Below are 24,179 nucleotides of genomic sequence, written 5' to 3' on the forward strand. Positions count from 1 at the left end.
TTCAGGGATTGTATGGCTGCTTTCACTTCTTCTACTGTAGGCTCAACATCGACCATGGAGACCTCAGGGGGGTCGATCGAGAGTGCTGTTGCTGGCGGTCCCTGAGGTGGGTCGTGATTATACAAAGCTTTGAAGAATTCACTCCACCGTTGCAGGCGTTCGGATGGTGATCGCACGAAGGTCCCATCAGCATTCTTGATGTTGTCACTAGTCAATTTGGTCTTTCCACTCAGACATCTGAGGGTGCGGTAGAGAGTGCGATACTCGTTTTTGGATGCCGCCACTTCAAGATCGTCTGCCACTTGGTTCCAGTATGCTTCTCTTTCTGCTGTCATTCTTTGTCGGACTTCTCGGTTTAGCTGCCGGTACCGTTCAAAGTCGACCAACTTTGCCTGTTTCCGTTTGTCCACGAGGTCGAGGCACTCGTCTGATATCCATGGTTGCGTTCGACGTCGGGCAGGTGGACATAGGGGCTTGGCACATTCCAGGATGGCATCAGAGATCTGCTTTTCTTCTTCATTTATATCCTCGGGCACGGCCAGCATCTCGAAGCGGTTGGATAGGGCGATCTGATATGCCTGTTTGTTGGCAGCATTCATTAGCTGCCTCCAGTCCAGCTTGGCTGACCGAGATGATCTTTTTGCATGCCGTAATTTGAGCTGCACCTTAGCCCGGATGAGGTAGTGATCAGATCCGCAATCAGGTCCCCTCATGGCACGAACGTCCATGAGTGATGAGCGAAATCTGGCATTGATCAAAATGTAGTCCAGGATTGCTGAGTCCTTGCCAGATGGATTTCGCCATGTAAGTTGATGTTTTTGAGGGTGCTGGAAATGGCTGTTTCCAATGATCAGGTTGTTAGATGCGGCAAAGGACAACAAACGTAAGCCGTTGTCATTGATCTTCCCATGGCCAAACTTGCCCATTGTTGTTTCCCAACCAGATCTGTCCACGCCAATATGGGCATTAAAGTCCCCTGCGAGGATGATCACTTCTGTCTGCGGAATTGAATCCAGCGTATGTTGGAGCTGGTTGTAGAAGTCATTCTTGGTCGGGTCCAGGCTAGTCTCAGTTGGCGCATAGGCGGAGATAATATGGGTCTTGATGGTGCCCTTGACAGTAAGGACTGCCAGGCGGTCCGATATTGGTTGGAAAGCAATCACACTACTGGTGGCCTGAGCATCGACCATAAAGCCCACTCCTGCTTCTCGTTTCTCACCACCAGAGTAGAATAGCATAACCGCTTCATTAGGTGCTGGTGGTTGGATGATCATCGTTCCAGACCCGGTGAGCCTTAATTCGGATAATGCCGCGATTGATATCTTGCACCTAAGTAGTTCTTGGGCAATGATTTCCTTTTGTCCAACGTGGTGCCCCGTTCGAACATTCCATTCGCCAATGTTAATTGTCCTTTTCGGCGTAGTAAGCTTATTGCTGTGGCCAGTGATCCACTTCACACCAGCACCCTGGGTCCCCAGTGCTGGCGCATCGGCTACCCCGGATGCGGTAACATTGTTATAACAGCTTGTTCTGTGGCCAGTGGTCCACTTCACACCAGTACCCTGGGTCCCCAGTGCTGGCGCATCGGCTACCCCGGATGCGGTAACATTGTTGTAAGAGCTTGTTGCTATATCAATAAATAACAGAGTACCAACACAAGTACAAGTAAATAGCCATTTAGAAGCAGTAACAATTTGCACAACAGCAGGATTCCTATTAACCAGAATCATCAACAAGCAAACTGCCCCCTGGGGGGGGTCAGAATGCAAGACTTTTTAGCAGTACATAACCTTAATATAGACAATGTAGCGCACTACTTTGCATCCCTCCACCATGGAATTTGCATATCCGAATATGTGACTTCTTTTTTATTTTTATTTGCTTTTTTATCCAATTTCTAAAAGAAATAGGATAGAAAAGCAATACCTGCAACAATCTTCCAACAGTTACATGCAACACTTAGACTTCAATTTTCTGACTGAATTCCAATATACACAGATGGCTGAAAAACAAATGCTTCAGTGGGAGCAGCACCTGTATTTCCAGATATTACTTTAATGCAACAACTACCGAAAAAGTTCACTTTACACATAAGAATTGTACGCAATAAAAATAGCCTTAACTCATGTACAAGGTCAGTGCTACACGTGAAGTGTAATATATGTGCAGATTCCTCGAGTACTTTACAAGCCATGCAAAACATAGGTATACCCAAACATCTAATCCTTTGGCACATATGACAAATAATGACTGCACCATAAATGAACAGGATATACATTTCTGTTGGATCCCAGGACATACAGGGATTGCTGGAAATGAAGCAGCGAACAGATCAGCAAAAGAAGCCGCAGACTGGAGAAGAAATTTCAGTACCATATTTTGATTACAAGCCTGCGATACTGTGTACTTGCAATTTTCAAAGCTCTTGGCTTCTTCCTAATGGGATTTCAAATTCCAAACAATGCTTCCCAGAAGAAGTCAGTTGATTTTTAGATGATGTTTGACTGAGCAAGCTCTCCTGCCCTTCTTCATGATGAAAGTTCTAGTGGGCATCTCCTTCATGATCTGGCTCTTTAATGATTTATCCAAACCCATTGCCAACTGGATATCAGCACTCCCTGACTGAGCCAAATAAATTAGTATTAGTAAAGTCCAAAAATAATAATAATAAAATAAAATAAAATAAAAAGCAAGGATGATGTAAGGCTTCTAAGTTTGCTGCAGAAGCAAAAACTATATCCACTCTTACCATACTCTTCCCAGCTCCAAAGGTACCAATCCTGATCAATTTGCTCCTTAAATACTGTCAAGCTTGACCACACAAGGTTTATTCCAGTGGCCAAAATGTTTGTCAAATGTTAACTTTCTGAGATCCATTGTTTTTTTTTATTTACAACACCATGTTTTTGTGTCTCATTTTACTATGAGAATTCAATGAATTTATTTGGTTATCCCTCCATCTTAAACACCATAATCATAAAGGCCGCTGTAGCCTAGCGGTTAGGTGCGCGGGTGCATAAGTACACATGCCTTGAGTGACCGAGGTTCAAGCCCGTGACAGCTGACCGTTTGGTCGTCCCGGAGTATATAAACAGAAAATTTATTTATTTATATAGTGTCCATCACCAAAATTGTGCTTGCTGTTTAATTTTAGTCATCTTACATCTTTGTAGTCTTCTTTTGTGTTCCATCTTATATCAACTGCTCATTTGCTAGCCTCAAAACAAACAATAATATTCAATTTCACTTCAAAAATGGAGACTGTACTTGGCTTCTTAAGCTTATTTATTTAATTTCACAAAGGCCCAGAGTTTGTTGCAAAAATAATGTATATAAGACACATTTGGCAGATAACTAGGTGGAAAGCCTCTGACCAGAAGTGTTCCTGGTATATAGATGATGCGAAGTAATTGGAGGATAAGTTCATGATGTGTGGGACAGGTGGCAACATGGTAATGGATAGGAGACTAGTGATATTAAATATGGACAATGGATGTGAGAAATGGTGCATTGAAAAGTTGACAGATATTGAAGGCTCACTGTGCGTACATAGTAGTAGAGATAGTGAGCCACTTTGAATCTGATATATGTGAGAGAGAGAGAAGCAAATAAATGAGGAAGAAGAAATGTTAGTGAGTTTGAAGTTGGATGTAAAAGGATCCTGACTGGCTGCAGCACATGTTTGGACTGGTTTGGGAGAGGGAGAGAGAGAGGGAGAGAGAGAGAGAGAGAGAGAGAGAGAGAGAGAGAGAGAGAGAGAGAGAGAGAGAGAGAGAGAGAGTTATAGAAGCAAATTCAGAAGAACAATGCCCATGGAAGTATCTATAGAAAAGCCATGCAGCAGAAATAGAATGTCTATGAGACAGAGAGTGGAGAGACTTTTTAAGAGATGGGTCATTAATTAACCTAACTGTCCCTCTTCTGAATGGAGTCTAGAAGCCTGAGAGAGTTATAGAGGCACTACCCCAGATGTGGGTACAATATTCACTGGTAGGGCAGATTTGAGATTTGTACAGAATGAATAGCTGTTTAGAAGAGAAGTAACATTGAGAGCAAAAGAGAAAATCCAGATTTTTGATGCAGAGAAAGCAGTATTTGTGATGTGCTAATTCCAAGAGAGAGATATATTAAGAAGTCAGCGTAATCCCTAATAGCGAGATGTGATCTTGTCTATATCTGAGTGTCATTAATGATAAGCATAGGAGCAGAAGAATCCTTTTTGTGAGATATAAGACAGGACTGAATTTTAGGAGGATTGAAATTAACGAAGTTATCTTTGCCTCACTGAAGAATTACCTGGAGATCAGCATTTAAAGAATTGGTAGTAACAAGCTCAGCCTACCTCCGAACCACTGCTATGGCCAATACACTTGACATCCCAAGGCTCACGTGGCTCATTGATGAAAGAAGAATCATCATCACAGTCAAACTCATGACTGCTCTCATCTCCTCTTCCTCCTTCTGAGATAACTGCACATGGAGGAGCCCAGTGGCGCATCTGCGAGCAAATCCACAACTATTCCCTCTTCAAACATGCCTTCACCTGTTGGACCAATTCCTTCCTCAGCAGATATTATCACATGTCCAAAATCTATATGTCGATTTCAACAAGTTTAGTTAGGATCGATATTATAGAAAATGAATACTCTGTAGTGGGTGGCCAAGGCCGCCATTATTACAACCTGAGTCCCGATCAATGTATTCTATTGCTATGTATATAATTATGCTATTCGACATACAGTATATTCTTATGTTATGTATTTGTGACTAATATTCTGTACACTCACTTAATGTTTAGTAGACCCAATTAATTTCTCTATTTTTCTAATACTTTATTTATTTAACCTATTCATTATTATTGTACTTTTTTTTGTTTATTCAGGCAACTTTGTCTTTACATTATATTGTTAACCCCTGGTCACTGTGCCATGACAGGCAGTTGCAACTACACTACTTATGTACATCGCTATACTATCTCGCTGTTGCAACAAAGATCTCTCTCTCTCTCTCTCTCTCTCTCTCTCTCTAAGAAGTTGAAGCTGTTTGTGTAGGAGAAGGTGGAATGTAATGTGCTATCATCAGCAAAACTATGGATAGGATTTCCAGTTAGTGGAAGGTCATTAATATGCAAGAGGAAAAGAGTGGGAGAAAGAACTGAACCTAAGGGAACACCATTATTAATGGAGAAGTTAGAAGACAGAAATACAAGCAATATTACTTTTTGCTGTAATATAGTCGCAAAAAATGAGAAAAGGGTTTTAGATTTAACTATGAAGCGCATGAAGTGCTTCTTTTATTAATTATGAAATATTAAAAGTTGAATGTACCCATCCAGTAAATAATGTTATTTCTTTTCAGGAATTGTGCGTGTTCAGAACTCTCCTTACTTGGATTATGAAACTAATTCTCATCTCCGAATGCTGTTAGTGGCTCAAATTAAAAATCCTGTACCATTACATGGGTATGCTACACTTGTTGTTAGGTTAATGGATCAGAATGATAATCCTCCATCTTTTTCTCAAGAGTATTATGTGTCTTCTGTGTGGGAAGGCAATAATAAAGGAACATTTGTCACTCAGGTTAGTCTTTTAAAGCATTAAATTTTTGGTTATTCTTTTAATAACTAAGATTACTGGTTTTAGATCTAATCTATTAAAAAGATTATACCAAATATTAAAACACATATGCAGTTACTCCACTCTTTTAGTATTTGTAAAAATTTTCATCTTCCTATTCTGCTTAACTATTCTGTTTCCTAGTCAATATTAAAACTCACAATACTCACAAAAAAATTATTAATAAGTCCAATCAGAGAAAAAATATCACTTCTCCAAATGGCAGTAATGTTTTCTAGTACCTACTAAAGCCACTTAGTGCAAGGAAGCCCACAAACTTTTATTGCACCAGCCAAAAATAAAAATTATGTTTACCCTCCTCACATAGGAAAATATCCAGTTGGCCTTTGAATTTCCCCAAAATATTAGCCTTAACTACCATGGAGGTAACTTGTTCCAGTAACTGACAACTTACTGGCTGAAATAAAACTCTCCACAATCCAGTCTCTTTGAATTTGTTGCTCCTAGTTCTGCAATCATTTATAAAGTGAAAATTGTGCCTTTAGTCATTTTACTATCCCCTCTAAAGTGCCTGATTAACAAGTCCCAAGGGTATTTTATGTGTCTTCTGTGTGTGACCTGCAAAAAAACACCCATATTTGAAGTCTTTACTCATATGGGTGCTTTTTTGCAGGTCTCACCAAGCAGATTGGCCATCTTTGGATCCTTTCAAGAAGCTTCATACTTGGATACAGTCTTCCAATTGCCTTATACAATGAATGGATAGAAAACATGGGATACTTACTTAGTAAAGAGTAGGCCCACCTTTTGCCTGGATAATGGCAGTTACACGGTGAGGCATTGAGTCCGCTAGTTCACGAAAGCATTCAACAGGTATTTCCATCCATGCTTGCTGCATCGCTGCCCACAATTCCATCACATTGCTGGAGAGAGAGAGACCTACTTGAAGAAAGAACCAAATAGGCAGTTTATTTTATTTTATTAATTACACTGGCCAACAACAACAACAAAAAATTTTTGCACCTCCAGAACAAAAGCTGCAGATTCTAAAGGTAATTGATCCACTAATTCTAAAAACATATCACTATCACATTTCCATTGAAAGATATAATGAAATTTTAGTAATTTAATGAATGACTAATTTCAATTATCATACAATAATACATATGCTACCTTAAAAACGAGTCTTATTCATTTTAAAATTCTCTAGTTAAACATAATGAACTACACACATTGTTTCCTTAGAAATGTATGTCACTAAAAGTTTTTCTTATAGTCCATTTTATTTCCCTTTTAAGAAATCATGGCAGTATCCCAGCAAACCTTGGTACCACTTTTCCATCATGGATATGTTCTGATGAAAGTGCTCCCTTTTTCATCACTTACATTTCCAAAATTTTGAGTGGGAAAAAACTGAGATGGGATGAAAAAAAAAAAAAAGAATTTTCAAAGATATTTGGTACCCTGTAGCTTTATAACACTGCAGTAATATCAACACCAGAGATTCATAATTATCTAAATGATGACCAAGCTACTAGGTAATGTCCTGTAGTTTTCTTTCAGATAGACATCTCCGTAGCCAGGTGGGAAGGAGCAGCAGTGCGTAGCACACGCTTCTTGATTAGACCGGGGTTCGAGCCCTTCACCACCAAATACGGAGGATGCGGAAAGGTCAGGAAATGACCACCGCATATTCCTGGAGCAATACGGCCTTAGTTGCTAATGCTTCTAAAAAAAAAAAAAAATCTTTCAGATATGTCATCTTTGAAGAGAGACTTTATTTGAGGCCAATGAAAATTCCTTCTTTCAGTTTTGCATCTGTAAAATTGGGAAATACTTCCCTTAAGTAACAGAAATCACTTCCTTCTTTATCCAGAGCCCTAACAAAATTCTTCAGTTTTATATCCTTTATCCAGAACCTTAACAAAAATATGTAAATTTGGAACAAGAACCTTTTTGTTGGTTCACTCAGTGGAACATATTACTACTCTCTGGTAAAAATTCTTCCCTCTTTTCCTACTGCTGCACAATATAATGTTTTTCTGTTGCATGACCAGCCCACAATCATAGATAACAATAGTATTTTTTGTGAAACCTCTCTGTAGTCTAGTGAATAATCCAGTTAGTTTAAGATCACTATAGACATTCCAAGCAAAGTCATGGTACTTTATTTCTTTCAAGTCATCAGCATGAAGTAGAAAAACTAATGGGAATGCATTTCCACTGTGTGGCAAAATTGCTTTTAAACTTAATTTTGATGCAGCATCAGTAAATATGCTTCATTAGAATTGTGTTTGCGGCTCAATTTATTCAGAAGACCACTAAAACCTTTATAGAAACACATACTATCTTTCATAATGAAATATTTTGAAAACACTGTGATGTTTTCATTATACTTTTAGTTATTTTAGCTCCTGCTTCAAGTAACTTCTACTGTTGCAATGTAAAAGCAAGTTTCTGCTTTCTCTTTAGATAAGTAAGTTAAATCACAAACTAAGTAATTTGATTCCTCTTGCTTAATTAAATGCAGCATACTAAAATTTTCTGGTTTATAGTCCACATCTGTTGAAGTGGGTGATCCAGCAAAGTCTACAAAGCAAGAATCCTTGCTATATTCATCACTGCTTCCTTTTTACCCAGATTTTGGGGGATCTGGTATTGGCAGGTCTTTTTTATGCGGAACAGGCCTTATTGCAGATGTTATGTTAGGATGCTGTGCTTGCTTTTTCTGGACATCCATGGTATTTTTGTCATGCAGAAATAGCAATCAACAATGTGGCTGCACAGTTATTGTCCCACCATAGGAATAGCAAAAAGCATACCTTTAATATTCCCCAGTTAGCCAAATACTCAGATTTGTGGTGCAGGTAATACAGCACATATTTGGAGGCTCAAGTTTTGCCCTGATTACTAACTTGCAACCAAAGTACAAAGAATATGCATGTTTAATAATACTGTAGATTTTCTTCCTCTGCATTTTTGTTGTAAACCATCCTTACACATAGCAGAAATCAACAGAATTCAGACACTTTCTTTGCTTCTTCTTAAAATTTTAACAATACCATGCTAAAAAAAACACAGAAGAAACAAGCAATAGGCAGATAAACTGTACAGCACTTACTCACACTACAACTGAAAGGGGGCCCAGATGCCAAGCAATATTTTGATCGAGTGTCTTTGCCGATAAATTTTCAAAAAATTTTTTTCCCTTTTATTTGATTATTATTAATACCACTCACTACCACTTAGTCACAAAGTTGGCACCGCTCCTGCCTCCGTGTGGCCAGGGCTGGTAACCTGGAGGGGATGAGTTCCCAAAACCCAGAAAACCATTGGGTCACAGATGAAACCCTGACAAGGCAACAACAAGGAGAGCCTGGTTCTGTCACATTTTGCTGACACATCTGAGAATCTGAGCTCCAACTTTCCTAATCATTCATTCAACTCAAGAACAACTGATTGGAAAACTCTCTTAATTCCTAGTGCAGAAATGCCTAGAAAGCACAATAGGTATGTATTCCCAAGACAGGTCATCATTTAAGATCAGGCAACTTACTGGTTGAAGTAGTCACTGCCCAACATTCTGAACAACTACAAAAATTAAAAAATTTTGTTGGAACTTCTGTTACCATTTCACCACACATTTCCTTGAATACATCAAGAGGTGTCATCACTGAATGGGATCTCATCAATCTGTCAGATGAAGAACTGAAACAAGAACTGTGAGATGGAGTCATCGATTTAAAGTGAATTCTGACCAAGAAGGTGATATACTAGTTCCTACTCAAAATATAATCCTTATGTTTGACAATCCCAAACCACCAAAAATCATAACAGGTTACCTTAACTGCTGAATTAAACCCTACATCCCAAACCCATTACGCCGTTACAAGTGCCAAAAGTTTGGGTACTCACAGACAGTCTGCAGAGGAGCAGCTACCTGTGCCACATGTGGATCCACTGCATGCACACTAGTACTGACTGCACAGCCACAACACCAAACTGACCTAATTGCAAAGAAGCACATCCAGTATATTCCAAGGAGTGTCCCCTTTGGAAGTGTGAAAAAAAATACATAGATAGGTACAAAATTGAACATAATGTAACCTACCAAGAAGCCAAAAAATCCTTATCAGCTCCAAATACTAATAAGCCAACTTATACCAAATAACCACAAAACAAACATCAATTGCTACCAAAACACGAGGTAAATATACTACCAAGATAATCACTAGATGAATGGGCAAGGTCAGTATTGTCTGCAGCACCAACACACCTAATGACAAGCAAACAAAGCAGAGCTATAAATACGCCAATTACAGTACAACCAGATACTATTCTGCAGCAGAATACTACAATATCTACCACTCCTGACTTAAACCAAACAGACTACATGTACTCAGAAGATAGTTTACACCAAGATGAACAGATTTTAGAACTGTTCACCAACGAGGAGATGGATATATAGAAAACCTTATTTTCCAAAGAAAGGAAAAGTAGTAGTAGTAGTGGCACGTGATGCAAGAAAGCAAGTATATGAGCTTATGCAGCATCAGCCAAAAAAAAAAAAAAAAAAAAATCACACCATTCCCTCCAAATGCCTGTCCAGTTCCTCCTTAAATTTATTTAACCTATCAACTTCCACAACGACAGATGGAAGTTTGTTCCAGCAATTAACCACCCGCTGGCTAAAGGCAAATTTCCGCACATCTATTCTACATCTGTCCTTTCTTAATTTGAACGTATGTCCCCGTAGGTTCGTAATCTGAACAAGTGGAAGGATCCCATCAGAATTCAGCGTGCTCAACCCATTCAAGACCTTATAGACCTCAATCAGATCACCGCGCAGGTGCCTAGTCTCCAGCCACTGCAATTTGCAGACCTTAAGCCTCTCTTGGTAAGAGGATCCCTTCATTCCCCTCACCAATCGTGTTGCTCTTCTCTGTACACGCTCAAGTAAATCTACATCCTTCCTAAAATTAGGCCTCCAGACCTGTACGCAGTACTCAAGGCGCGGCCTGACCATTGCCTTATACAGAGGGACAATCACCTCCTTTTTCCCTGCTAGCAAAATTCCTATATATCATTGACAAAACCCCATGACCTGCCCTAGCAGCCTGTCTGCATTGCTCAGAAAACTTCATATCTGACTGCACAATTACTCCCAGATCTTTTTCATTTTCTACCACCTTAAGTGTAGTACCACACAGTTGGTACGTTTCTCTGGGGTTACTTCTACCCATATGCAGTACTTTGCATTTGTCAAGGTTAAACTTCAGTTGCCACTTCTTAGCCCATCTGCCCAAATTATCTAGATCCTGTTGCAGTAGCACACTGGCATTACTGTCATTAACAACCCTGCCAACCTTTGTGTCATCTGCAAACTTCGACATTAAGCCTGATATACCTTCATCAATATCATTGATAAATACACAAAACAACAGTGGACCCAACACCGAACCCTGTGGGACTCCACTAATAACATTAGTCCACGAAGAGCAGCACCCATTGATTACCACCCTCTGTCTTCTCCCACTTAACCATCCTTTTATCCATTGTAGCAACTTACCCTTAATACCATTCTGCTCCAATTTGTACAGTAGTCTTCCGTGTGCAACAGTGTCAAAAGCTTTCCTGAAATCCAAGTATATGATATCAAAATTATTTTTTGCATCCAGTTCCTTTGTGACCACATCATAATAACCAATCACATTTGTCAGACAAGACTTTCCCTTAACAAACCCATGCTGTGTCTGAATTATTGCTGCAGTCTTGTCTAGATGATCCTGCAATGCATCTTTAACCAGTGACTCCATTATTTTACCCGGAACATAAGTTAAACTAACTTATGTTCCGGGTAAAATTACCCTTCGATCTCGTGTCACCCTTCGATCCACCTTTGTGAATTGGGGATACATTTGCACATCTCCAGTCCGTGGGAACCTCCCCTGAGTCCAAGGATGCTCTCATAATTATGGCTAAGGGTTTGCTTAGTTGCTTTGCCACCTCCTTTAAAATAACTGGATAGATCCCATCCACCCCAGGTGCCTTTCTTATGTTTAACTTCAACAATTTCTCCTCCACTTTGCTCTCAGTTATTACAAAATCATTAAGCACACTGCTACAATTTGATAACCTTCTTCCATTTTCAAACTGTAATAATTCCTCATGTGTGAATGTAGATGCAAAATACTCATTCAGTTTGTTTGCTATCTGAGCAGGATCATCAACAGTGGAACCATCGTTGTCAAGTGGACCAATCATATTCATCCTGTTCCTTTTAGAGTTTATATAAGTAAAGAAATCCTTGCTGTTTTTCTTAGCATCTTTTGCCAAAGATTTCTCGTAATCCGCCTTCGCCTGCCGAACCTCCTTTGTGACCTGATTACAGACTAGCTTATATCTGCCACAGGCTTCTGCGTCGCCTGATATTTTATATGCATCCCATGCATTTTTCTTCTCTGTCACGAGTCTCATTAGTTCATTTGATAACCATTTAGGCCTAAACCTTGAACAATATTTCTTAATCGGTATGAAAAGTCTAGTAGCTTCCACGATTAATTCCTTGAATGCTTCCCACTTAGAATTTACTGTTTGTAACATCGTCAGTTGATCCCACTGTACAGAATTTAAAAACTGTCTGAGACCACTGTACTCCCCTTTACGGAAGCAAAAACCCTTTCCTTTACCCCTGACGGTAGTTACCTCTTTGAGTAAATCCCACTTCAGCACACTGTGATCACTACCACCTAGTGGTTCCTTTATCTGCAAATTCTTAATACACGAATGATCACTGCTGATAACCAGATCAAGAGTGTTACTTTCTCTGGTTGCCTCTCGAACATGCTGCTGCAGAAAACAATCATCCAATAAATCCACAAAAGTCTGACTAGTGTGTGAGTGACCAACCCACAAGTTTCAGTCAATATCTTGGAAGTTAAAATCCCCATTATAAGACATTCTGATTTACTGGACCACTCTATTTCTCTGTACAATTGTTCATTGTACTCATTCAAGTCATTAAGTCTATAACACACTCCTACTCTTATTTTTGCTTTCGCAGTGCTTATCTCACACCAAACTGATTAAACAGAGCACTGTTCATCTATATTAACTGGGTGCACTTCCTTTGATTTTATGTTTTTCTTAATTAACAGCATAACACCCCCTCCCTTTCTGTCCTGTCTATCCTTTCTGTACACATTGTACTCCCCAAATTCCAGTTCTGCATTCCTTATATCTTTGTGACACCACGTCTCTGCTATCCCAACAATATCCGCCTTTGATGTCTTGACCAACACTTCAAATTCATCAAATTTATTTACTATACTTCTAGCATTGGTATACATGCAAGCATACATGCTCCTATGCCTATTCCTTGTTACCCTAACACATCCCATATACCCAACTATTCCATGATGACTGCCATCCGTCCCTGAAACCCCCAACACCCCTCGCTCCAGGTCGCTTCTTATTCTAATAGAAGTTGTGCAAGAATCACCTTCACCTCTGCCTGCGGTTACTGTTAAACTATTAGTCTTTGTATCCCCCCCCAAACTAGCAGTTTTCCGACCCACCTAACACTGCCTCGATAGCATCAGCAAATATTCTTGCACCCTTTCTATTTAAGTGTATCCCATCCCTGTAGAAGCAATCTCTCCTGTTAACAAGTACAGTCCAGGCTGAAAAAAATTCTACCCCTTGAGCCTTGCACAATCTTTCCAGGGCCGAATTGATCGACAAGGCTCTCATCATGTACTCCCTCCTATCGTGTCTGGGCAGAATTGCAGACACTTTCAAATTCAACCCTATTTCACGGCTTTTTTTCAACAGTGACCTGTACTTGTTGAGTAATTCCGCCAGTCTCCTACTCTTAATATCATTAGTGCCAATGTGTACAACTATATCACCTTTTGTGCCCTTGAAAGATGATATCCGCTCTACAATGTCATCAACCTTTGCCCCTGGCAGACATACCCTGGTCCTGTTCCACCTATCCTTTTTACAAAGCATGTTCCCCGTTTCCCTGACAATAGAGTCACCAACAACTACTAGTTCCTGTGGGACCAGCGCATTCTGCCTTAGGGGTTGCCGCTGTGTTGCGTGATGACCAAGTGCAAGCTCTGGCATTGATGTGGGCAGCTGAGAGCCTGATGGGCCCCTCAATTTAGATCTTTTGAGAGCATCCACCCTGTCCCTCAAACTCTCATATAGGCCCATAACAACGCTGAGTTGTCGCCTGATTTCCTTACACTCCTTACATCGTGCACACACAAAGACATCCCCCATGGCAATATCATGTTCCGTTCCAGAGAGTTCGGCAAACATTTCACAAGTTGCACATTTTTTTAGGCTGTGATGCGTTGGAGAATTGCCCCCCTCAGTTCTCCCTCGAGTCACAGCACTCCTGCCACTTTGTGCCCGTTGCTTTGCTGCTCTAGTTTGGGGCATGGTAGTTTAAATTAATAAAATCAATAAATTAAATGTCAATAGTATTTGAATAGAAACTATTAAATAGAAACAGTGAAGCATATTACTATATAATTATGCCTTAGAGCTACCTAGCTACCTCAATTAAAAAATTTGAATTCCCTACCACTATATACAAAAACAATGGCTACAAAAATCGAACGAAATAACGGTTTTACCTATCGTAAGTAAAATCCACAAAAACTCTTTATCTAAATTAAAATAAAAAATAACCAGCGTAACTATAACTATATGACTATGTATTAAGTACAATATAAAATAACAATCATGTAAATAATAAAAGGCAAACACTTATCGTTTTTGCGGAGCCTGTAACTGACAGCTGTAACTTTTAAAGAGAGTCAGCGCCCAAGAGAAAGGGGTAAACTTGAGTGATATAAACCTTCAGTCCCTCAAAAACAACAAATTGAGGGTTCCACTAAACTCAAATAATGCTTACCTTCTTACAGTGGAACTGTAGAAGCTATCATAGTAATTTGAGTGACATCTGAAATCTCCTTTCACAATATGACCCTATTGTGTTCTGTCTAACAGAAACCAATCTGACACCAGATATAACTGGTTCCCTTCAGAACTACATAATACGTCAACAAGATCGTGTTGCACACAATCCAAACAATCTTGCACATAGAGGGGTAGCACTGATAATCAACTCTCAGATGCCCTCGAAACTAACCTTGAAGCTGTTGCTACATGAGTCAACATTAAATTAAATTTAACCATAGTCTCATTGTACTTGCCCCCTGACCAAAATATAAGCTATACCAACTTAAAAGAATTAGTGGTACAACTTCCCAAACCCTATTGCATCCTAAAGGACCTCAACAGTCACCATCCATTATGGGGAAATCAGAACCTGGACAAGTGTGAACAAACTATTGAAAAATTACTTCATTAACACAATCTGATAACTCTCAGTAATGGAGCACACACTTATATGCATCTTCCTACAGGATCTATTTCAGCTATCGATGTTTCTCTATACTCAGTAGCCATATATCCTTTATTTGGATGGACTAATCACAGCAGTCCACTGGGCAATGATCATTACCCTGTGATATGCCACATTGGTACAAGAATTCCCCACATTTCTTACTGAATTTACAAATGGAACTTTTCCAAAGCTGAATGGGATGTAAACCGCTAGCAACACTAGAAGAAAAGCAGGTCTAACAAACATCCATAAACCTAGCAGTAGAATATATATATATATCTAACTAGATATGGCAGGCAGTGGACAAAGTGATTCCAAGATAATCCACAAATATATTTCCCACTCCAAAGTGTGGAATGACAAAGTGCAGCTAAAAAGAGGACGGTGCATGGAACATCTTGAAGTTCTGAACAACAGCAAATGTCATATGCTGTAAACAGGCAAGAGCAAAGGCAAAACGTGTTAGACAGACCAGCAAAAGGGAAACTGGTCTGCATTTTGCTTCAAATGTCCCATACTCACTGTCAATAACTATGATATTACAAAGGCACAGGAAATTGCAAACACTCTGCTTGAAAATGTACTTTGCGCATTTTCAAGCACAAGCTGAAAAACACTTAATCAGTTTTGAATCAGCATTCAATGCTACATACAATCTCCCTTCACAATATCAGCATTGCACCATGCTCTAGCCTCCACCAAACTCAGTGCAGCAGGGCTAGATGGATTATATCATGATAGCGGAACTTACTGAACCAGTCCTCAAGACCCTGTTACTTCCTCTGGCCCTGGGTGCCAAGTGAATGTTGAGGCCAATTGATCTTATCTGCAATTACATTAGAGAGACAAGTTTTTCCTTTTGAGTTCAGACGTTTTTTCTTCAGTTTTTCAATATATAATAAATGTTTTCTTTCTTAGAGGATAAGGAAGAAGTTTCCAAAAAGGAAAGTAACCTTTCTTTCTTTTTTTTTCTATTTACTAACCTATCTTACTCACTTGGTGGCACTACTCCTGCCTCCCCATAGCAGGGCTGGACCTGGGTGAAAAGACATCACCCAGGACTAAAAGGAGTTTAAAATGGACCAAACTAATATAAGACTGGAGAAAGTTAACTACAGTATAGCTGAGGACTCACAGCTGAACATGTCTCAGGCTAAAAGAATGAAAATCAACACCTCTCAGCCTACTGTTCCTTTCTTTTTTGGTGATACATTCATTAACAACACAACCATTTGGGAAATTATCACCATTCTTAGTCTAAAGACTATAGTCTTTGATTGGCTCACTAAAAATGATAAAAATCAGGTTATTTCTTAATAGAAACCTCACTAAGTCACCAGTCTGAGAAATTACTAAAAACAAAGACCTTTGCAAGACCCCACATAATTCCCTGAATACAAAGGGTGTTATTACAGAATGGGACCTTTTAACTGCGTCTGAGGAAGAGCTATGTGAGCTGACATCAACAAGTAATAAATGTTAGGAGGACAATGATGAAGAAAGATGGCATTCTCACTCCAACTCGATCTGTTATTCTTACCTTTAACAATCCTCTTCCCCATTCAGTTAAAGCAGGATATTTCAATTGCAAAATCCGCCCATATATAGCAAATCCAATAAGACGTATATAGCATATATAGCAAATCCAATACAACTTTCAGTGACACTCTTGGGTGGCATATTTGGGTTGATCCCATCTGTACGCTCTGTGGATCAAAAGAACCCTATCAAGCAAACTGCACCTCCACTTCACCACTCTGTCCAACCTGTCACAGAAATCGCCCTGCTTTCTCGAAGGCCTGTGAATGTGGATATTGGGAAAATGAATACAGAAATAAAAGTTAGAAAATAAAGTGTTTTATGCAAGAAAAGTGTCTTATCCAAGAAGCAAAAAATCAGATACTTGCAACCAAATCTTTACATTCCTATGCTTTAGCATTGAAACAACAGCAAGTTATAGTCACTCAAACAGAGGTGCAATACCTCCAATCAAACAGTAGAGTAGAGTAAAATACTGTTCATGACAAAATCAACTTCACATGAAACACTCAGTGCTAAAGAGCACGAAATTTCTGTGCCTGTAATGTGGAAATCATAAATAACATCTTTGAAAACAAAGCAGACAGCATCTACCAAACAGTATAAACAGAAACATACAAACAGACGAAATGGATATTGATGGTGCTGATGAATAGGCAGATAACGTACTAGAACTTCACCCTGCAGAAGATATTGATACACCCCATCCTATTTTTCCGAAGAAATACAGATCCATATATGATAAACAAAAAAACTAACTCAAAAGCACAGTAAGTCTCAACAAATAGTCTCGAAATCTAAATAATGCCGTATATTATACAATGGAACCATAGTGGTTTTCATGGAAAATCAGATGAAATAAAAGATATTATTTAGCAATATAAACCGGTCTGCATTTGTTTTCAGGAGACCCATCTAATACCTCCATCTTCACTCACTTTTCAAAACTATACACATCTTCGAAGAGACAGAAATAATAGTACAACTGCCAAAGGAGGAGTAGCAATTTTGGTGTATACTAGCTAAGCAAAAAAAGCATTTAAAACCAGCCTAGAAGCAGTAGCAGTGAGAATAGCCATTGGAATTTCAATCACATTCCTTTATCTTCTACCAAATCTTCCTCTCTCAAGATCGGAATTAAACAATCTTACTATGCAGCTTCAACCTCCCTATTGTCTTATGGGAGATATGAAAGCCCATCATCAATTATGAAGATCTTCTCACATGGATAGTAGAGGTAACTTGACCAAAACTTTCCTCATTGGTCAACACTTAAATTTATTGAACACTGGATCTCACATTTATATCAGTTTGGCTACAGGTATCACTTCTGTAATAGACTTAACAATATGTTTTCCACTGATTTAACCCAAAATAGAATGGTTTGTATTAAATGATCCTTAAAACAGTGATCATTTTCCAATAGTATGTTCCATACAGACACAATTGACTCTCACAGAAGGAACCAGGACATTTTAAAAAAAGCTAATTGGAGTAAATATATGCAATTAATCAAGCTGGATAAGCAATTAATAGAAACCCTGCCAAATGACACTGTCATATCTATGTCAACGATCAGCTATTAGAAGCTTCAAAAGTTACAATACTGCAAATGAGTAAGGCAAGGCAGGCACGGTACAACTCTTGGTAGAATGCATGACAGCAAAAACAAAACAAAATCATTCATGGGATTGAATTCCGAAAATATCCAACTACAGTCAATTTGATTGCAGATAAAAAAGCCGAGGCTGAAGTAAGGCAGACCGAGAGAAAAGCAAAGAAAAATTCTTGGACTATGTTTGCTTCCACACTTACTAGGAACTTGAGTCCTGATTTGGTGTGGAAAAAAATTCAAATGTTCAGTGGAAGGTATCCGAGCATACAATCTCCAGTGTTCCATTGGAAAGGGTAGAACACTTCCTCAACAGATGAAATATCAGAAATTCTGGCTGATTATTTTGCTTCTACAGCAGCAGTTACAAGCTACAGCACTGATTTTCAAAAATTTAAAGGACAAGTTGAACGGAGAAAGTTGTATTTCTCCACCACTACATCTTATTTATATAATTTATCATTTCATGCAAAATTTCAAATGTATATGTGCATATATTTCTGATTATTATGAATATAAATACCTTAAAAAAATTAAAAACATGTATATATTTTTGTACTATTAGTTATTTCCAGTGTAGATTTATTTCAAAATTTAATTACACATGTTGCTACATGATGCTACAATAGTAGACATCCTGAGTGACTACTGTATTCTCATCTTTCTTGTATAAAAACAATAACAAATCTTTCAAAAAGAACTAATGTAAGACTGTAGCTATTTATAGCTGTGGGAGAGAAAAAGGAAGTAACCTTGAACTGTGAATAATCATAAGTATAAATAGGATTTTTAGCATCTATGTACAAATATCCAAAAATGCATCTTTTATTTATATTAATTTTTATTAAATCAGTTAATAAGTAAATTAATTTTATTTAATAATAAAATATCAAATAATATAACAAAATATTAATATTATAATTTATACTTACAATTTAATATTGTTTTAATTAATTAATTGTAATAATAATTTAATTATCAGTATTAATATTGGCTTATATTGCAAGGAATCTAGACTTCTGCTGCACCAGCAAAAAAAAAAAAACTTTTTTAAACCAAACTTCATGTATTTTCTCCTCTTATAAGCACTGATCAGAGCTGGTTTTTGAATTTCACTTAGCCATCAACCTCAATTACCAACAGAGGAAACTTATTCCAATGATTAACAACTTGTTGGCTAAAGCAAAACTTTCTACATTCCACTCTTTACCTCTTCTCCCTTCATTTTATGTTGTACCTCAGAGTTAAAGCACACTAATATGTGAAAATTTTGGCTTTGTTTATTTTACTATCCCCATGTGTTAAGTCAGCTTAGAGGTGACAACTTCAGTCCTGTTATCTCTAATCTTAGAGTTTGGCTACCAAGTTCTGGAGCTGAGATATTCAAAGTTTAACCTGGTATGAGTGCCCTTTTGACAATCTCACCAGACAAGTTTTTCATCTTTTGATCTTTGGTCATTTTCATGAAGCTTGTCTTTTATGTGCACTACCTGGATGTAGTGTTCCAGATGGGCTCTCCAGTTGCCTTATGACCTTCCCTATCTCTACAGGCAATTGTTCAATAATCATTGATAGGAGACATCACTGGCTCTTCTTGCCACCTGTCAGTACTGCATACAATACTCCAAGTCTGCCTGTATCATAATCTCAAAATCCTTCTTCCTCTGCCATTTTTAAATCAGCTCCTCCAAATGTATGTTATTTTGGGATTGTTATTTTCTATGTGCCAAAAATTGCATTTTGCAGCATTAAAACAGTGTTAACTTATCTGACCATCCTTGATGGTCAGATAAGTTAACACTGTCTTGAAAAAAAGACTATCCAAGTCTTTTTTTCAAGACAACTTCAAGAATGGTTCTTATATGATCTACAAATTTTGATATCATCTGTATTCCTTCGCCAATGTCATGGCCAATCTGTAAAGTATCCATTTAGTTCATCAGCTGGATTATCCTTTACTTTCCTGCATCGTTAAGTAAAAGTCCAATCTGATTTGCCCTTTTCTCCTAATTTACATGTATGTAAAACACCTCATTCCCTTTCTTCGCTCTCTTAGCCAATGATTTTATATAGTCAGCCTTTGTCGAATTAATCATTTCTGCAGTATTATTACAAATCATCTTAACTATCTTAAACAAAAAATAAATAATCTTTATTACTGTTTCATCACTGTACAAAGCAAAAATGGTAAATTGTTTGCCACAACTAATAGGCCATGAACATTACATGGTTTAGTGAGCAGTAAACTTAATTACAATTTGTACAGTATATAAAATGGTACAACAGGCAAAAATCACTTAGACACGGCCTCTAGTGCCAAGCGTTTTCTAAGTGATTCTATAGTGTGCTTCTCCATTATATTTAGTTTATTATGTTTATAGCCATCTTTATTTTTCTGTATTTAATAAGTAGGTTTTGCTATCAGAAAAGAAAGTCACCTATCTTTTTTTCTTATTCTCAAACTAACCACCACCTTCCCTACTAATTTATAGCCACTGCTTGGTCACTTGGTGGCACCACTCTTGCCTCCTCGTGGCGTGGCCGGAAACCCGGGAGTTGGAAGTTACACTCCCTGGGCTAAAAAGAGCTAAACGAGTAGTACAGTCACTACTTCCCAAGGGACTTCAGAGAAGATATCTAAATCAAAAATGCTGAAGAACCTGAAAATATTGCCAAAAGCAAAGGACAACAGTTAAAAACCAACACCCTTATTCCTAATCATTCACTCCACTGGAGAAGAGACATTAGGAAAGAAATCCCCATTTTTTTATATAAAAAGTCTTGCAAGGACTAGCTTGAACACCAAAAACAGTAAGGTGACTCCGATCTTTCCAACTTGGACCACTACAGCAATAGACCTCACCATATGTATGCCTACGCTTTACACAAAATTTATTTGGAAAGTATTTGAGGATCCTTTTGGTAGTGATCGTTACCCAGTAATTTCTATACTGGTGGGTGACTATCCATATCATATCAGCAGGACTCCCCATTACAAAATAGATAAAGCTAACTGGGAAGAGTTTGGGAGGAAAGAAGTTTTCAACGCCAATACCATTGAGCACGAAACATTAGATGTTGCTCTAGCACGTGTCAACAAAATCATACAAAATGCAGGTAAGCTCACAATCCTGAAAACTTCGTCACAGTTCCCAAACCATCTGAAGACATCATGGAATTCTGATTGTACTGAAATAAGAAAACAACAAAATAGAGTATGGAATCGATTCTGCAGCTACCCAACTATAGAGAATCAGATTTAGTACAAAAGAATGCAAGCTATAGCATGATCCACTCTGAAACAGAGTCGAAGAACAGCATGGATCCAATTCACATCTACAATAAACAACTCAACAAATGCTCATATGGTCTGGAATAAAATAAGAAAAATGACTGGTAAATATAGAAATAGGCCATCCCCTATACTAGTCTGTAATGGAATGTTTGACTGACCCTACCGTTATAGCAAATACATTAGGTGAAATCTTTGCAAAAGTATCAGCAAATGCCTCATACCCTCTGGAATTTCTGATACAAAAAGAAAAAGCAGAAAAAAATAATAATATCAATTTTAAATTAAAGGGAAACTAGCCCTACAATCAACCATTCACAATAAATTAACTGCATGACGTTTTGTCCACAGCCATGCCAAGTCAGTAGACCTAGACGACATACGTTACATGATCAGGCACCTTAATAAGACTGAATTAGAAAATCTACTGAAACTATATAACAGAATATTCCATGAAAATGTGTTTCCAAATACATGGTGCCATGCAATAGTACTTGATTTCCCTAAACCTGACAAAGACTTAAACCCATGCAGCTATCGACCAATAGCTCTCACCAGTTGTTTTAGGAAAACTACTATAAAAAATTATAAATAAAATATTGAGATGGTATTTAGAAGAAAATAACATTTACACAAACATACAATGTTTGTATTTACATACATTACAGGTCCATGCTAGACCACCTAGTTAGGATAGAAGCCATCATTAGAAATGCATTTATCAGATCACAACATATGGTTGCCATATTTTTTGACATTGAAAAAGCTTATGATACCACTTGGAGATAAGGGATCCTAAGAGACATACACCATGATGGACTCAGAGGCAATCTTCCTATGTTTATCCAGAACCTTCTAAGTCAAAATACAAACTTCTTTCTCCAAAATCTACCAGCAAGAAGAAGACATCCCACAGGTCTCAGTCTTGAGTGCCACTTTGTTTGCCATAAAGATTAATTCAATCGCAAATCAGTTCCCTCCTTCAGTTTCACACGCACTTTATATCAATGACTTTAGTATCTCTAGTCAGTCACAGAACATGAGAACTATTGAGAGGCAGTTGCAACGTGCAATAAACAATATAAGTGGGCACTAGATAATGGATTCAGACTATCGACGCAAAAACAATATGTATACATTTCTGCTGCAAAAGAAATCCCCATCCTGACCCTGAATTAAAACTAGAAGGCCAGAATATACCAACACAGCCGAAAGCAAAATTTCTTGGGCTAACTTTAGATAAGAAACTCACATTCGTGAAGCATGTCAGACAGCTACGTAAAAGCTGTACATAACATCTTAACATACTTAAAATCCTTTAATTAACAGCATGGGGAGCAGACAGATATTCCTTATTAAACCTATACAAAGCAATAATTAGATCAAAGTTTGACTATGGAGCCCCAGTGTACAATTTAGCAAGGAAAACAGCTCTCAAATGACTAGACCCAGTTAATCACAATGTATTACGTATAGCACTGGCACCTATCGTACCTCTCCCATTTATAGTCTCTATGCCGAAGCCAACAAACCATCCCTAACTCTTAGGCAACAACAACTAGCGTTGGATTATGCAATTAAAATAAAATATATGCCTGGACACCCTGCTTGGGAGATGCTCTTTGATCCACGTTGTAGAAATATTTATCAGAACTGTCAACAAGTAAATTGACCCCTGGGGATAAGAATGCAAGAATTTTTAGCAGTACATAACCTTAATATAGACAATATAGTGCACTTGCCAGTTCATACCCCTCCACCATGGGATTTGCATATCCCAATATGTGACTTCTTTCAGAAATGGAATAAAAATGCAATACCTACAACAATCTTTCAACAGTTACATGCGGTGCATAGACTTAAATTTTCTGACTATATTCTAATATACACAGATGGCTCAAAAACAGACACTAGTGTGAGCAGCAGCTGTTTTCTCAGATATTATATTAACAAAACAACTGCCAAAAGAGTACGGTGCATGGCAGAATTGTAGACACAAAAAATAGCCTTAATGTAATATACACAGATTCCTTGAGTTCATTACAAGCCATGCAAAGCAGAGGTAAACCCAATCCTCTGGCACATACAGTGAATACTAACTGACTGTGTCATAAATGAATAGGAGATACATTTCTGTTGGATCTCAGGACATATAGGAATTGCTGGAAATGAAGCAGCGGACAGATCAGCAAAGGAAGCCATACTGCAGACTGGAGAAGAGATCTGTCCCTTATTTCGATTACAAGCCTGTAATGTGGCGTACTTGCCAGATGTAATGGCAAGAAACTTGGAATCTGCAAACTGAAAATGAACTATACCAAATAAAGTGGAAAATTGAAAACTGGGTTTCTAGCACACGAAAGTCGAGAAAAGAAGAAACAGTACTGGCCAAACTAAGATTGGGCATACCCATCTTACACATTCTTCCTTATTGTGAGCAGAAGAACCACCGCAATGCCAGACTTGTGATAGTATTCAGACAGTAAAACATATATTAATAGACTGTCCTAAATATGCAAAAGACTGCAAACAAGCCTTCAAAGGTGTGTATAGGACACATTACACCATTACCCTAGCAGATCTCTCGAATAATAGAGATGACTTTACAGATGTTTTCAATTTCCTTAAAGATATTAATTTATACCACCTCCTCTAAGCAAGTAAATACAAGCAACAGACTAACACAACGAAGTATGAATCAGGCTAAAAGGAACAACTCAAATTTAAAGTAAACAC

The 24,179-nt window shown here is 38.1% G+C and overlaps 1 protein-coding gene across 1 annotated transcript in view; it reads left to right on the forward strand.

The window, feature by feature from the left end:
- Nucleotides 1-24,179, forward strand: part of LOC150088102 (protein dachsous-like) — a 132,719-nt gene that overhangs the window by 100,811 nt on the left and 7,729 nt on the right. Inside the window, exon 9 of the mRNA XM_090370021.1 lies at nt 5,359-5,579. Coding sequence (XP_090226147.1) covers nt 5,359-5,579 — 221 coding nt within the window. The remainder of the gene's footprint in view (nt 1-5,358; nt 5,580-24,179) is intronic.

Source organism: Mastigoproctus giganteus, chromosome 3, assembly GCF_048544385.1.
Source record: "Mastigoproctus giganteus isolate SK-2022 chromosome 3, ASM4854438v1, whole genome shotgun sequence".
Taxonomy (NCBI): domain Eukaryota; kingdom Metazoa; phylum Arthropoda; class Arachnida; order Uropygi; family Thelyphonidae; genus Mastigoproctus; species Mastigoproctus giganteus.